Below are 18,081 nucleotides of genomic sequence, written 5' to 3' on the forward strand. Positions count from 1 at the left end.
AAAGTTTGGCATTTTTGCTGGTTTAAGTTTATTATTTTTACAATGCAAGAAATCTAATGTTCCCAATTCTGTCTCCTCATAATGTGTCAGTTATATACTTTTGTGACTAAGATTTCTCCTACAGATCTTATTTTTTTAAAAAAAATAAAGAACAAAAGTACTGTAATAGTGTTTGCTTATCCAGTGCAACAATTTCTTTTTCTATACTCTCTACTAGGATGTGTCCAAGATGGTTGTTCTCTTGACTTGGTAGTCTGGGAAATAGCAACTCTCACTTCTATAGTATAGAAAATATTCACACCGAAATAAGAGGGAGTGGTGGTCAGTTATTTAAAGGCAATTAAACCACAGCTATGCATGAACAAATGGAGTTGATTACATAAACAATCAAGCACTCAAAGAGTTGCTTTAAGACAATCTGTAAGAAAATCCTTGTAGAAAATGACTGTGGTCCTAGACACGTCATTTTGATTCATCTTTCTTTTCTTCTTTTAAATCATTTCTTGATCATATGTTTAGTGTTTAAAATAAAATATCAGCAAATTAAAGTAGACTTGATTATGCATGAGTAACGTATCAACACATGACTTTATCATGGTGATTTTGCTCGGTGGTTCAAAGGATTCAGCTTTCTTTGGAAAGGGAAAACATTCTAAAATGGGCTCTTTTCTCTGCCCTCTCCCTCACCCCCACCCAGTGCCTATGAGGCCAAGTGTGAGGGGGAGAGGGAGATATTATATAATTATGTAAAATGTGTGTGTGTACAACTTTTAGTTTTCACCAGAATCTTGTAATCATGTTAGTTGGCATAGCGATTGGTTTAGGTTTGAGCGGCTTCCTAATGAAGATCATTATAGTTATTCTTCCTTTTCAAAGAACAAACTTCTTGATGCTCTGAGAAGAGATAAAAGAAATGGAAAACCTTTTGTGCACTTGCCTTTGAAATGCTACACAAAGCTAGATGTTCTACCCCCATGACTGCCAAACATTCACTTTCCAGGTCTTTCTTCCTGAGTCTGCTACAAAACACACACACACACACACCCAATCTCTCTCTCTTTCTCTCTCTCTCTCTCTCTCTCTCTCTCTCTCTCTCTCTCTCTCTCTCTCTCTCTCTCTCTCTCTCTCTCCTGGTTTTAATAGGCTGAGCTCCTATAGAAATTCAGTAATGAATTCCATAGATGATGTCATGTGCTTGCCTGAAAATAAGCATTGGATAAAAAAGCAAATGTCTTAGCCTGCTTTTGAAAACTTTCCACAATCAGGTGCCATTGCATTTCCAGCCTTGTTTTACATCACTGGCACTCTGACCATCCACCCGTCATTCTTGACAGAAAACCACCCCATGATTTTTTCTGTCATGAAGTTCTTCGCTGATCTCCTTATTTCTCCACTTTGTTTCTATGTTGTAACTTGTTCACACGTAACACCTTCCCTTGCCCTTTGTGGGGTAGTCCTCTTCAGTTCTTCAGGTGTAGTGATATTCTCACTTCATACATTATACATTCTGAGCAAATTGAACGACTAGCCATTTATTAATCTCATCATGCCCACCCTCCCTGGCTATCCCTTGTACCAGGAAAACTTTCTTCCATACCTCTGTTGTTGAAATCCTTTTCTTCCCTCTAGGCTTTTCCTACTCATACAGCGGAAAGTGACCATGTCTTGCTAAGATCTCTCAACTCAAACACTCAAATGAAGTTTTGGTGTTATCTGCTTGAGATTCTCATAATACAGATCACAATTCATCATTCTATGTGACTGTTGTCTAGAAAAGAAAGCTCTAGCCACAAAGAACCAGCATGAATTCATCAAGAACATGTTATACCTGACTACACTTTCTTCCTCTTATGAGGAGTTGTCTATGCAGTTAAATCACAGAGAATACAACGGATATAGTGTGCTTAGATTTTAATTTGATAAGACTTTCTTGCCTTCTTGTGGAAAATAGGAAGAAATATAGATGAGACTATAAAACAGTCAAGTGACTCTGGAACTGGTAAAATGGCAGGATCCAAAGAATAGTCATTAATGATTCATTGACAACTTGGTAGATAGTAGAAGTCCCCATACATCTCTTCTTGGCACTGGACTCTTTAGTGTTTCTATCAGTCGCTTAGATACAAGCATACATGGCAAATGTGCAAAAACCATAAAACTGGGAGGGAAAGCTAACACATTGAATGGTGGTTGATATTCAAAAAGACCCTGGCAGGCTGGATCATTGAGCCATCTATCATAAGATGAAATTTGGGGTAGGGAATCAGTTAAAAAACATTTATTAAGTGCCTAATAAAGAGTGGGGATACAAAAAGAATCAAAAGATAGTCCCTTTCTTCAAGGAGCTTACATCTCATGGGGGACAGGACAAGCAAACAAATATGTACAAACAAGCAACATATGACAGATAGATAGGCTGACAGACAGATAGGTTGTGGTTTGTCCTTCATTCTCAAAGAGGACCGTGACATCGGGAAGATGATGACATGACTTGCAATCATCTTTAATTTGAATGAGGGAGGGCTCTGCAAAGTCACAAGCCTCACTTTCTCCTCCAGAGCCATCTGAGTTCAGTGGCCAGATATCAAGCAGGATGACTGGCAATGGCCCAGAGGGCAGTGGAAAACTATGGCCCTTTTAAGCTAGGTCTTCCCAGACTCTCATTTTGAGTGAGGTGGTACCCTCCAGTGAATAGTCTTCTTTAAGAAGTGAGTCAAGGGTTGGCCCCTTTAATCCAAAAAAGAAAAAATCAAACTGAGAAGGGAGGACCCTTTGGGCTACTGACCAAAAAAGAAGTAGTTACTATTTACATTAATTCTGAGCCAAGAGTTCCCCCCCCCAAAAAAGATTAAGTGTTTCTTGGGCAGGGATCTATTGTTGTCCAATTCATGAGATCCAGAGTGAATTGGTTTTAAGGCTTGGTCTTTGAGAAAGAAATCTAGCCAGTAAACCCCAAGTTAACTAGGTAGCTTTTGGGCATCAAAATTTACCCTCCTTTGAGCAGACCATCCTCAGGTAAAGGTGGAGGAGAACACAGGATAGGAAAGTACAGGCAGTGTTGCCTAACTGGAACAAGCCAGCTGGATCACCATTCAGGCAACTCAGACTACTCAAGGTGGTCTGTCCTTCATTCTCACAGACGACCATGACATCAGGGACATGATAACATGACTTGCAATTGACTTCGATTTGAGTGAGGGAGGGCTGTGCAAAGTCACCAGCCTCACTTTCTTAGATAGATAGATAGAGATAGAGAGATAGAGAATAAATAGAGACTAAGGGAATTAAAAGGATTTGGGAAAGGCTTCCTATAAAAGATGGGGTTTTAGTTGGAACTTAGAGAAAGCCAAGGAAGCCAGTGGGCATAGATGAGGAGGAAGAACATTTCAGGAATGAGAAAAACCAGAGAAAACATCCAGATTCTGGAATGCCTTGTTCATAGAATAGTAAGGAGGCCAGGGTCACTAGATCAAAGAATATGTGGTGGGGGGAGGATCATGTAAGAAGACTGGAAAGGTAGGAGGGGGCTAGGTCATGAAGGACTTTGGCTACCAAAGGATTTTGTATTTGATCCTAGAGGCTATAGGAGTTTGTTGAATGGGGATGAGAGGAGAGGATCTAGATGGGCTCAAATTTGTGCTCAAAGAAAATGACTTTGTTGGCTCAGTGAAAAATATATTGAAGTGGGGAGAGACTTGGCCAGGCAGACCCTGGAAGATCTTTTGCAGTGGTCCAGGCTTGAGGTGATGAAGGCCTGTACTACAGTAGTAGTTAGAGAAAAGAAAGGGAGGGACCATCTTAAAAAGGTTCCAAAGGTAAAAAAAAAAAAAAAAAAGCCTTGGCAACAGACTGGATATGGGGAGTGACAGATAGTGAGGAGTGTAGGTTGTAAGCCTGAGGAACTGGGAGGATTACCCTCTATGGTTAAGGGGAAGTGGGGTGGAAGAAGGTTTTGGGGGTGTGTGTGGGGGGGGGTGGAAATGATAAGTTCTGTTTTGGACATATTGAATTTAAGATGTCTACTGGATATTTTGTTTGAGACATCTGAGAGGCAGCTGGAGATTCAAGGTGTCAAACTAAACTTGTTATTTCATTGGTATAGGGAATATCTTCCTGCTTGAGGAAAATCATTCTACCAAACCAGGTTAGCAGCTCTGCTGCAACTTGAAGTCTTAGAGCATTGCTGAAGAGCACTGAGCAGTTACATAATTTGCTTTGGGTCATACAACCAGTGTGTGTCAGAGGCAAGACTCTAAAAAGGCCATCTCTTTCCCCTCTCTACTATATTACTTCTTTTTGCATAAAACTTAATATTAGAGAAATGTAAAATCAAAAACTTTGATTCAGAAAGCATCTTCACAAATGCAAGATAGAAGGATCACTAGATACTATTTGTCTGAAAAGCCTTCAGATTTTTTCATGGCAATTGTGCGATTCAGCAACCAACAAAGTGAGAATCAGGCTACATGGATCCTAATGTCTCGGAAGGGACACCTCTCTCTGCCTTGGTCAGACCTCATCTACTGTCTCTTATTTGGTTTTGAATCATACATTTTAGGAAAGAAATCAATAAGTGTAGAAACTATCCACATGATAATAAAGTACCTTAGGGTCTTGCCACATGAAGATCATTGGAGGAAATCAAGGACATCTGACCTGAAGGAGACTTGAGGAAAATGGACTAGCCATCCTCAGATTTTTTTAATTACTGCTACTTTTTCTTTCCTCACTCTCCAATCCCACTGAACCCTCCCTTCCAACCAAAAACAAACAAACAACAAAAAACAGAAAAGCAAAACAAAGAGTGCCAGAACCTAAAAGTATAAGGGATTTTCTATACCCTTTGTTCCCTATGTGTCTCCTGAAGAGAGAAACTGAGAGAGAAAGAGAGAGAGAGAGAGAGAGAGGGAGAGAGAGAGAGAGAGACAGAGAGAGAGAGACAGAGACAGACAGAGACAGACAGAGACAGACAGAGACAGAGACAGAGAGAGAGAGAGAAAGAGGGAGAGAGGGAGGGAGGGCGAGAGAGAGAGGGAGGCTTTATTATCCATTCTCTGGGAACAGGATTGGTCATTATATTAACCCAGATTTGTATGTAGTGGAGTTTTCTGTTTACTTTTTTAGTTTACGTTACTCTAGTCATTATACAGACCTTTCTGGTTCTGCTTACTTCATGCTACATCTGTTTACATAGCTCTTTCCATGTTTATCTGAATTTTTTGCATTTGTCATTTTTTCATGACACAGTAACATCTCATTTCTTCCATATACCACATTTTTTTCAGCCATTTCTCAATTGATGAGCATCTACTTTGTTTCTAGTTTTTCACTGCCACAAAAATACTGCTTGTAGAATCAATGTATAGCAATGGTACAGAGCCAAATTAAGTTTTAATATAGAGAAAAACTTCTTTACTATTAGAGCTATCTAGAAGAAGAATAAGCTGTTTTAGGAAATAGTGGGTTCCACACCTCCACAAAAAGTCTTCAAACAAAGAAAGGCTAGATGATGGCCTTGGGGCATGTGGCAAAGGTTTTTTTTTGTTTTTTTTTTTGTTTTTTTTTTTCATTCATTGTTGGAGTAAATGCTTCTGAAGTCCTTTATGATTCTGAGATTATATTAAATCAAGCCACTATGGAGAGCTTTCCTTCTCTTAATCTTTTCCTTACAAAATAAAGCCATGTTTTATCATTTTTATATTTTTGTTTCTTTTTGGGGAAAGCAGGAACTATGATTTCATTGATGGGAGGAATTTCCTTTGTAGAACTTTTCTCCAATAATGCAAGTGAGCCATTCATCTGTATCTTACAATGTAAGAGAATTGCTTGCAGCTCTGAGAAATTAAGGATCTTACGTATGGTCACATAGTATTTCAATTCAATAAACATGTATGATGTGCCTGTTATGTGCTTGGTAAGTGCCAGGTACTATACTTAGCACATTTAGACACAGGTCTTGAACCCAGGTCATTTTGACTCAAGGCTGCCTATCTATCTAGTGCTTTATGTTATCTTTATTTTTATTTTTTGTACTATAATAAATATTACCGTGAAAAAGTTATTTACATGAATTAGCAAAGTGCATTAAATTCTAAACAAAACTGAGTCTTGCCAGAAAAAGTTTAGATTTTTTTTCAGTCAGGGGTATATACAAAGTGACTTTTTCATCTGTTTCCTATTACTACAATTTCTGTCCTCATGATTCCATTATTAAAACTAGTTCTCTAAGAACACAGTGAGAAAAATAAAAAGGAATGGACGTCATACTATAAAAATGTGGGTTTCCATCCTAGCACTGACAAGCCACACATCTCCTGTCTGAATCAACTTCTTCTGTAAAATGGGAAGAACATTACTCAGATTTTGTCTTTCTCAAGGCTGTTTAATGGAAGGCTTTGTAAGCTATAAATATGATGGCATAAATAAATGTCTTTGCATTTTTATTTATTATTGTTATTGTTAGCTGTCTACATATCCTAGTCCCAAGTTCCATTAATTTCATTATAGAACATAATGTTTGAGTTGAACTGATCCTGGAGGGTTAACTGAGTACTTATTCTACCAGTGACCCCTGCCTCACTCAATAAGAAGTTAAAAAACCCCCACAAAACTATTGGTTTTTATAAAGCAGGCTAAAGGCATCTCTTGGTACAGAAGTGATGAACTGAGCGTGAGGACCAAATCATGTATTATTTGGACATGACCAATGCAAGAACCAGTTTTGTATGACCATATTTGTTACAAGGGTTTTGTTTTGCTTTTTTCTCCTCATGGGGGATAGGGAAGAAGAGAGAGAGAAAAAAAGAGATTTTTATTCATTGAAAAATAATAAAAATTTAAAAGAAGAAGTAGGGAAAGGAGCAAGTGAAAGTTTGGAACCTGGGTCTGGTTGGAAGAGGGAAGAGACATGATAGCAGTTTCACCTCTCTTGCTCTTCCAGAGGACTGGGATTGCTGGGAATAATTTAGAAGGGAAGCCATAGAACTAGATTACAGGTGCCCTCAAGGCCATATGTGACCCTCTAGATCTTCAAGTACAGCCATTTGACTGAATCCACACTTCGCAGAACAAATCCTCTTAATAAAAGGATCTATTCTCTAAAACTTGGACTCAATTAAAAAGTTGCATCCAAGTATCTAGAAGGTCACACATGGCCTTAAGCCGGAGGTTCCCCATACCTGATCTAAACTATAGGACTAAGCAAGTATCTCTCTCTTCTACACCAATTCAAAGTGAAGTTAGAGGTTCTGAACTCACTATATTCATTCATTTTCCCATGGAATATACTAAGAATCATCTGTCAGGATGGGGAAAAGATACCAGTACAAACTGAAGACCTCAGTGATTTTCATGTACTTAAAGTGTACTATCATTATATTTGTCATATACATGTAAATTTTATTTTATAATATTCACTGGTAGCATATGAAGGTTTCTTTTTGGGGGCTCAGGGGGAAGCAGGTCATTAAAGTATAAAATACAGAAAGGTGTGAGAGTTTTTTTTTAACAATTTTTTATGTATGTTTTTTTCTGAATTTTTTCAGTTAGTTCCTAGTTCTCAAGCAAAATTGTCAAAACATGGTATAGAAAAAAATGGATCTTGTTTTTCATTGACCCTAAAGAAGTAAGGGATAATATGTTTTAGGGCAGGGTTCAGGAAAGTCCAACTCAAGAAATTCAAAAGTTTCTAGAGATCATGATCTCTAGAAAGAACATATCTGGCAACTTTCATTAATACTAAATTCAAAGAAAACAAATGAGGTTTAAAATAAAATCTCAACAAACTATATCCTGTCTTTAAATATGGTAGGTAGGTCTTTGGTGTTTGTTGTTTTGTGTAACTTCCGCATTAATTCACTGCCAGAAATAGTAACTTCTAGTACTTCAATAAAACAATATTCTGGTTTATATTAAATTTATCAGAATGTTAATAGCAAACCATGAAAATGAAAATCTCAGGTTTCTTTATTCTTGTTTGTAATACTTAAGAGGTTGCTAGGTTCTAACAAGCACAGGGATAAGCTTTTTAAAAGAAAGATTGTTCTTTCTTCATTATTATATGCTTTCAAGTTATAGATAAAGCAAATTCTATGTAAAATATCTGTCCAATAAAAATACTTTGACATCATTAGCAACAACAGAGATGACTATAATGGATTTTGAAAAACGAAAATCTGCACTTTTAAAAATCTAAATCCATAGCTGGAGTAAAAAGTTACTTGCTAACCAAAGGTAATATTTAATTTGTTAGGTACGTAAAGAATATGGGAAATGTCTACGCACGCATTGCTGTAGTGGCAAAAGTACAGAGAGTTCCATTGGCTCAGGGAAAACATCTGGTTCTCGAACTCCTGGACGCTATTCCACAGGCTCACAGGTAAACAATGTTTGTTAACTGAAATGGAATGTTGGTTGTGCACATACTGTTTTAATATACTACCCATTCTTTCTCAGTGATGAGCACCATCTCAAATGTTAAACTCATAAATTGTTGGGGGGAGAAATGTTCCTCCTCAAAATGCTATTAGGTTATAGCAGGAATTGAAAAAATTAAAATTATGATAAAATCACAGAATTGCATGATAGAGGATAGGTATGACTGAGGAAGTTGCGACCCTGAAAGTTTTATTTCATATTAACTGTGTACTACACAACACAGAAGAATTGAGCATGATGTAAAAATCTAAGCTCTACAGAATCAGATTTAATGATCTAAAGAGGCACTAGTTTAGTTAGTTTCAAGCAAGCTCAAGAAGTTTTCTATTTCAATCAAGATGTTAAATAAAACCCTAAAAATATTATTGACAGCTATGACAAGAGCATACAAATTTTTAATAAAAGTGCTTGTTTCGCTGAGTTTTTTTCATTTAATATCCTGAAACAATTTTCAAATGAAATTGTGACACAGAATTATTAATTATAAAGGTAACACTTCTTCAAACTACATTAGGTGATGCTATTTAAAAAAATATATCATATTCAAAGATCAGGTCCACTGACTTGTATATGATATGAATTTCTAACAAAACTCATCCATCTGCTTAATCCAGTATTCACAATATTAGATAAAACATTCCCTGATGGACACGAACCAAGACCCAGAAGATGTTATACATATACATGTTTAACATTGAACATGTTAGTTCCAAAACTATCTGGCTTGTATCACCATGAAATTTAATCTTGACATATTTGGCCCATATTTTAGCCTGTTGGGACACATTGGCTATCTCTCCCAGCTTAAAGATCTCCACATTACATGATAGGTATGTCAGCAATGTCTTTAAGTATAGACAGAAACATTAACTAGAACACACCCAAACAGAAGACCTTGGGGCAGCCTGATTGAGACCACCCTTTAGATGAACATCAATGACTATTCTTTTGGTTCAGTCTTTTGGTCAGTTCCATAATATCTATTTAACTGTACTGTCATATAGCCTATATTTTGTAAAATAAATTCTCCACACATTCACTAAGTGCCTATTAGGCACAGACCACTCTGTTTTGGGGACTGGGGATAAAAAGACAAAAATGTTAGGAAAAAAAAAGTTCTTAAGAAGTTCTTATTCTCCTGAAAGATACTGCATATATACAGATAAGTAAATTAAAAGTAATTTAAGAAGGAAGCGGCACTACCAAATAAAGAGTCAAGGAAGATTGTAGAAAAGGAGGCAGCTGAACTGAGCCTTGGAGGAAGATAAAGATTAGAGGATTCAAAAGTAAGGAAGGAGTTACATTTCAGACACAGGGTCTGGCCTCATGGATTCAGTGAAAGGTTTTGTTAAATGACTCTGAAAATTTCAGCTTCAAATTGACCTCACCTCATGTTTCAGCCACATGGATCTCCACAGAGGGATAGCATTTAAAATTTGTTAGCCATGGTGTCTGAGCACTCTGTCAGTCTTGGTTGAGATAGTTGCCTTTATTTCATAAAACTCAAAGAACTAATTTAAACAATCTTGAATACAAGAAATGGCAAAAAAAGGCAGGACAAAGGGATAAGAGAGAAAGTAAGAATGACTAAGTTTGGGGGAGATAATTTTTTTTCTTTCCATGCCTACGTAACCTGAGAGAAACAAATCATAATTTTTATTAATGTAACCAATCATATTTGTCATTAAATTAATTTTACCTGAGTATTTTACATACAAAATTACGATACATATGTAATACCTGTTAATAGTTTTAATTTTCTAGAAACACATGCTTTCTGATACGTATTTTTAGAGGTAAACCTCCAATTCTGTTTTTACACTTTTGAAGATGTAACATGAAAGGGTGTGCTTTTTTCTGGATACCCATGATGTACCACTATCTATAAAAGAACACTGTTTCTTTTTGTTTTAGGTTTTATCGATGCCTTTTGGGTGTTTTGTTTTACATTATTGTCATATTTCAATTCAGATCGTAAAAAAGAATATCTCTTATGGCAAAGAATTTCAATTAAGCAAAAGAAGCTGATATATTGAGCATTTCTGACCACATCTTCCTCCTTTCACTTAACAGCCCATCCCTTGTCTGTAGAGAAAAGGAGGAAATCACTTGAGACTGTTCACTGCACAGATCTGAATTCTGATACCTCTTCCTGTTATTTTCCTTTGCATTATTTTGGTTATGTATATTGTTCTTCTAGTTCTTCACTCTGTATAATTGAAACAAATGAGGGTCAGTATGGTATGGTAGAATGACTGCTGGTGTGGAAATCCTACTTCTGTCATTCTCAATTTCATGTTCAGTAAGTCACTTGTCCCCTCTGGAGCTAGCTCCGTGTCCTCATCTACAAAATGAGGGAGTCAGACTAGATGGTCTCTTCTGGCTGTGAATCTATGATCCTGTGATCCTATAAAATTTGACTTTGAATTCCCTTTATTCATCATTACTAATGTTACAGAAATATTACATTATAGTAATTTACAATAATTTCCTTAATCTTTCTTAACCTTTTCCCAGTCTTTATGAATGGTGCATGCCACCTTAATGCCCTTGGTTCAAACTTGGTCCATATTGATAATGACTTAGAGCAAGTCCCTCTGTTTGTTGTTTGAATGAAAAGAGTGAATTTGTGTCATGAAATTTCAGTCTGTTTCAAAAAAAATCATACTATTCAACATATATTTATGAAATAGTATTATTTTATTCAGTAAATCAAGAGAATAAGACTCCTCCCAAGAACATAAGATCGTTTTTGAAAAAAGTAGTAGTGACTGAGGGGAATTCATTCATATTTTCTGGCTTTTAAGGAGTTCATTCAGTTGTATGTTAGCCCTAATGCTACCCTATTCAGAGTGAAGTCTAATTGTTAAGGTATTTAAAAAAAAATAACATGAAAATAAATGGATTGAACTAAACAATCATTTGGATCCCTTCTGTCTCTACAAGTCTATGATTCCTTAGACACAGACCTCTGCCATTATGAAATGAATTTATCTTTTCTTCAGCTGACCTCCAAAGGAAATGGAATAGCTTTAGGAAGCTGCCTGTCTTAATAATGTAAATGAACCCCTAGTGAAGTAAAAAAGTTGATCTTCTTTAATTATCTTCCTTCTAAAGAATGTCTTATGTGACAGTCAAAATAATGCCCCTGGAACTGTTTCTTTTCCCTTTCTGTCTCATATCAAGTACATTAAATGTGAAGACATACCACCTGAATGGGAATCACCTTACAGTGCCACTACCAATATACCAAGATTCCAGAGTACCAGTTTCTGAATTTTCCCATACTCATTTGAGTTAAAAATTCAATGTTAGTTAAGAAATATTTGGAGGATTATTTGGAGGAAAACATCTCCTTTTTTGTTTTTTTAAACAGGAAAGCTTCTAGGAAAAGACCAAAACAATAGTTTTTAATAGAACAGATCTAAAAACAAAACAAAACACAAGTTTGCAGATAGAAAATATCCTTTAATCTTATGATAATCCTTTCAAAGTATTATGACTGTCTTTTAAAAATCCTTATTTGTAAAGTTATTTGCATATGTGATTGTGCTGCTCTCTAGTTTTTTTACCTTTGTTTAAAGTATACAATTCTTCCAGTTCTATATATGCCTTGTGTTACTCTTCATAACAAATATCACCAAAACTGAGTTTTCACTTTCAATTTTATCAGTCTTAAAATGTTAGTTCTTCATAAAATGATAAAAGCTAATGCAAAGTTTAACACAGGACTTTCATCTTTTTGTTGTGATTTAGTCATTTTAGACTCTTCATGACCCCATTTGGGGTTTTCTTGGCAAATAGACTGGAGTGGTTTGCCATTTCCTTCTCCCCCTCATTTTACAAATGAGGAACCTGAGGCAAATGTGGTTAAGTGACTTGCCCAGGGTCACATAGTTAGCAAGTATCTGAGGGAGGATTTGAACTCATGAGAAGTCTTCCTGATTCCATGTCCCAGAGCTCTATTCACTGTACCACTGAGCTACTCGCTTTCTCTTCACCACTCCAGTAAAACCGTTCTCTTCCAAGGCACTAAAGATTTCCTGGTCACAGAATTCAAACTAGAATAGGCCTTAGTGATGTAGACCAAGCCCTTCATTTGAAAGATAAAGACATGGAGGTCCTGGAAGGGTAAGTTTGTTGGAGGTCACTTAGCAGGGGCCCTGAAATACAATCCCAGTGGACCTTTTTCTCTACTTTTTCTCATACCGAGTTCAACTGCTTCATAGCTTTGCTCATCACTTCTATGAGGATGACTCCCAAATCTCTTTCTACATCATTTAACCTCTGCTCCAGAACTCTCGTGCTACATTTTCAACTGTCTACTAAAAATACCCATGCATATGTTCTTCAGGTACCTCCAAATGTTCAAAACAGAACTCAACTGGCTCCCCTCAAAGCCTCTCCCTGCCCGTGCCATGCCTATTCATTAGTTACAATGTTAGCTGGTCACAAATTTCCTGGAGAATATTTAAGAGTTTTCTGCAGCTTTTAGTCTAAATAAATATTTTTAAAATTCAATTTTTGAAATTCACAGACTACATTTTAATACATTTTGAGTCCTCCAAACCATAAATTTCTCTTTTTTGTTTGTTGGTTTTACAGTACATGTGGATGATGCCCACATTGATTTCTCTGTTTACTATAGAACAAATCTAATGGAAAAGTTTCTATTTAGTTTCCCCGTTCCCCTAGTAATCCAACTTCAAAATCTTGAGTTCATCTGTAATTGTTTCCTCTCCTTTAGCTTTTACAGTCAGTTATCAGTTCTATCCTCAAAAGAGCTGTGTCTCTGCTACTCATTACCACTACTATTTCCATCACTTCTCTGCTGTTACAATTATACCAGCCTCCTTATTGACCTTCCTCCTTTTGTCTCTCTTAAGAAGGCTGTCCTTCACAGTGTTGTTCATATGATCTTCCTAATCCATTGCTTTAATCTTTATATTCCCTTAGTCACAAACCTCAAGTGGTTCCCCATTATCTACAAAACAAAATAAAATTCCTTATCCTGGCATTCAACCATCTTACTCTATTTCATGTACTTTTTTCTAGCCAAACTGAATGACTCACCATTCCCTTTTCTCATTCTGCTTTCTTATCCATGCTAGAAATAGACTTTCTTTCCCAATTTGTCTGCTGAAATAAATTTTTTTTCTTTCAAACTCCATTCAAATAACTCAATTCAAGTAACTCATTCTGTATGAAGTCTTCCTCAATCCCTGTAGCTAGAAAAATCTCCTCACTTTTCCTTGAATTTCTCACATTGAGCATTGGAGTATAATAATTTCTGTTTATTTCCAGCCACATCTCCATGTCCCCTTTTATTAGATTATAAGCTCATTGAAAGGCTAGGGAAGAGATCTTATTTTGGTTTTGTATCTTCAACACATGTAGCACAGGACCTTATACCAAGTTGGCACTTTCAATATGTGTTTATCAAATTTAATTGATCTGTATTTTTCAAGATGTCCTTTCTTTCTTTAGAGAGGATAATTAATTTCTTTTTTATTATACTGTGTAGCTTCAGAAATTTCCTTTTTTTTTTCCCACCTAGAGACTTAAACTCTTCCAGATCTGAGCTCATCATCTCCTTGCACAGGCATCACATAGCTTCTTGCACTTCATCACCTGTAGTGACACTAATACATTTTCATGATGTGAAAAAAAGGAACAGAATATTTGCTGATGTGCTTTGCGCCTGAGAAATACACCTGATTGTGTGGGGCATCAAAATAATAGCACGACAGGAGATGAATCATCGATCCAGCATTCACTGTATATTGTGATTATAAAAGTATCATCACAGCTCACAGCCCTCAAGAGAACACACACATACACGTACACACACACGTCATCTGTACCTTTTTTGTAGGAGTTACACTTGCTAACCAGTATAAATTTTATGAATATTTTGTTTCTACTAGACTGTGCCTTATTTTCCCTAAATTTCCCAAATAGAAGCATCTAGGGATAAAAAAGGGCTCGAGTTCTTTCCCCTTACTGTGGAATTTTAAAAGACCTTATAGATCTTTTAGTGCATTTTATAATTGAGGAAACTGAGACCAAGAGAGGTCAAGTGACTTTCCCAAAATAGAACAAGTAATAGGTAGCATAGGTAAAATTTGAACTTGTTTTTTTGACTCTAAACACAACATTCTTTATACTTCTCAACAATTATATCCCTAAGGCATTACAAGGAACGATGAGAACTGAGAAGAGAAAGAAGGCAGAGCTCTTCAAGTGTTTATTTTGTTTCAATTTTTCTTTGCCACAAAGTGTTGTCTTTGAATGGTAAAGGGTAGAACATGGCCTTGACAGTCAAGAAAGGTAAAGAGACTGTGAGGTTTGTGTTTGCTGGGTCATTTCAATGGTATTTGAAAAATCATGGAGCTCGGTAGAAGTGCCACAGGATTTTTTTAAAAGGACAAATGTCTCCATATTCAGAAAAAGAAGACTAGAGAATGGAAAATACAGTCCAGGAAGCTTTGACTTGGTTTGCTGGCAAAATTCTACAAATTATTATTAAAGGTTTCGTTAGTGAATGTCTAAAAAGGAAATAGTGATGACCAAGAGCCAGCATGACTCCATCAAGAACAGGTCATGCCAGACTAATCTCATTTCCTTTTTTAATAGGGTTATTAGACTGGTAGACCAGAGGAATACTATAGATATATTTTTAACTAGATTTTAGCAATGCATTTGACAAAGCCCGTTGTGTTATTCATGTAGAAAATATGGAAGGACATAAGCTAGACGAAAGCCTGAATAGGTAGGTTTGGAAGGGGAAAATTGCTGAACACGAAGATTTGTCATTAATGGTGTGATGCCAGTTTGGAATAAGGGGTCAAATTGTTTGTCCCAGAGACTTGTGCTGTTATCACTTCTATCAGTCATTTGAGCAAAGGCTTAGATGATGCGGATATCAAATTTGCAGATGTCACAAAGCTGAGAGGGGTAGCTATCATAGTAAATGATAGCCGGGAACTAAAAAAAGATCATGACAAGCTAGAATATTTGGCCAAATCTAAGATGACACTTATAGGGATAAAAAGAATGTCTTAGATTCAAAATAATCAACTTCACAAAAACAAAATGGAGCAAAGGTGTGACTAGCCAGACATTTATATAATAATTATCTGAGGTTTTAATGGAATTTAAGGACAAAAATGAGTTAACATTAAGATAACAATGAATTAACATTGTAATATGGCAGCCAGGAAATCTGATGAAATGTTAGGCTATCTTTAAAAAGACATGGATTCCAGGACTGGAGAGGTGATAGTCTCATTACATCTGGCTCTTGTCATATCTCATCTGAAGTATGAAGTTGTAGGCATCATATTTTGAGAAGAAAATTGATTAGCCAGAAAGCATTGAGAGGAGGGCAACCAGCATGGGGAAGGGCATTGAGTTCATGTCATTTGAAAATTGTGGAAGGAACTAGGTTTATTTAATCTAGAGAAGAGAAATCTTAGGATGGAGCATAACTGAGTTTTATGAATTTGAAGGTTTATCATGAAGAAGAGGATTAGACTTGTTCTCATTCCCGTAGGACAGAAATGGAAGTGACTGTAAGTTACAAAGAGGGAAACTGATACTTGATGAAAGGAAACATTTACTACCAATTAAAGCTACATGCAAGTGTAATTTGCTACATTGAGAAATAGTAAATTTGCTTTCAGTGGACCATGGATTCATAGAATAGGAGCTGTAAAAGACCTTAAATGCCATTTAATCCAACCCCTTTACAAATAAGGAAAGTGGATCTCAGAAAGTCTAAGTGACCTAAGATCACATGGATATTAAGTAACAGAACCAGGATTTAAACCCTGTCCTCTGACAGTGCTAACGTTATTTCCTTACCCAAGCCAGTATATTACTAGAACAAAATGGAGGGGAAAACTGTTGTATTTTAAGAGGTTGATGAAGTGACCTGGTAGTTAGAGCTTCATCAGAATTAATATTGAAGCCCACATTGTGATAATGATGGTGTGGTGGCGGTAGTGTTGGTGGTGTTGTAAGTGGGTACAGTTGAAATTAGATGATTACCCAGATACTGGTATTTTTGAAGAATCTTAGAAAATGACCTACAGGTCAATAATGGATAGAGAGAATGTGGTATAAACATATTGTTTGGATTCCAAAAGAGGGAATTTACTAATGGATGTAGGAAACGAATGATCTGAAAACAGCTGTAGAAATCAAGGACTAATATGGTTTATTAGCTAGTAAGTCCAGGGGATAGAAGAAAAGAATGGCCACCTATGTTCAGGCAAAGGCTGGATTTCATGTAAAATGAGGAAATGAATTGGAAACTGGTTCAAAGATCAAGAATGTAGATGAGTGGTGAAAATAGAACTCAGTGCAAAAGGCTGAGAGGTGAATGAACCAGACTGGAGTGGGGCTCATTATGAAATTTAAGGAGACTGTAGCATGAGCATGTAGCTTGTATAAAAGACCTAATATAAGTCCTGCTTCCATTCTCATTTCACTCCAACATATTATTCATACTTCTATGAAATTAATGTTCTTTTGCAATATGGTTCTTCTCAGTTCAAAACTATTTCATATTTCTCTATTTTTCACTGAGTAAAGTCTAAACTCATTTACCGGGCAGGCTAAAACTAACATATTCTGGCATGAACCAATCTTTCCATCCTGATTTCATATTGCTGAGGGAATCGTAGAATCTGAAAGTTGGAAGGGACCTCAGAAGCCATCCAACTCAGCTCCTGCTTCTACAACATAGTGCATAATTAGTCACCCAGCCTTTGCTTGAAGACCTTTAGTAAGGGGGAACTCATTACCTCCCAAAGCAGACTTTTCCACTTTAGCATAGTTCTAATTTGGGGAATTTTTCCTTACCTCAAACCTAAATCTACCTTTCTTGCAATTGGTAATGTCTGCTCTTAGTTCTTCCCATGGGGCCATGGAGACCAAGTCTACTCTCTTTTCTATATGACAATACTGTATACTATGAAAGATAAATATTTTATCCTACTATACGTCTTCTCCTAGCTAAATATTCCTAGTTCTCTTAACCCAACTTCATATGGCATAATCTTAAACCTCTTTACCATCTTCATCATCCTTCTCTGGAAATTCTCCAGGATGTTCATATCCTTTTAAAAATATATCCCTTAGAGTATTAGAGATGTCATCTGATCGTGGCAAAGAACTATCACCTCCTTAGTCCTAGACATTAACAGTGTCTGCTAATATAGCCTATCATGTTAGTTGTGTTTAAAATTAATTTAGCTTATATCCACACACTCTATTTCAGCTAAATCTCTAATTCAGCTAATCTCTTTTCCTTTTACACCCACACTGTAATTTTCTGTCTGCATTTTGATACATCCTGTATAAAAAGGCTTTACTTATTGAATTCCAAACTATTTTTTTAAAGCCCATTTTAAATGTCACCTCCTACATGAAGCTCCTCTGTTCTGCCTGCTAGCAACAATCTTCCCAATTTCTTTTGCAACTCCATACTGGAACCATTTGTGCTTAAATCATATTTTTTCTACAAGAATGCAAGTTTCATGTGGGCAAGGTCATCTTTTTTTAAATATTGCATCTCCCCCACAGCCAACTATAGGGATCTCTAGAGAGAAGGAATTAAATAATACTTTTAATGCTTTT

General features: G+C 36.3%; 1 protein-coding gene across 8 annotated transcripts in view; it reads left to right on the plus strand.

Annotated features, from left to right (window-relative positions):
• ADGRL3 (adhesion G protein-coupled receptor L3) overlaps window positions 1-18,081 on the plus strand; it is a 941,368-nt gene that overhangs the window by 888,201 nt on the left and 35,086 nt on the right. For all 8 annotated transcript variants that reach the window (XM_072620873.1, XM_072620870.1, XM_072620866.1 and 5 more), the window contains one exon: window positions 8,252-8,377. In XM_072620873.1, coding sequence (XP_072476974.1) covers window positions 8,252-8,377 — 126 coding nt within the window. The remainder of the gene's footprint in view (window positions 1-8,251; window positions 8,378-18,081) is intronic.

The sequence above is a fragment of the Notamacropus eugenii genome, chromosome 6, assembly GCF_028372415.1.
Source record: "Notamacropus eugenii isolate mMacEug1 chromosome 6, mMacEug1.pri_v2, whole genome shotgun sequence".
In the NCBI taxonomy this organism is placed as follows: domain Eukaryota; kingdom Metazoa; phylum Chordata; class Mammalia; order Diprotodontia; family Macropodidae; genus Notamacropus; species Notamacropus eugenii.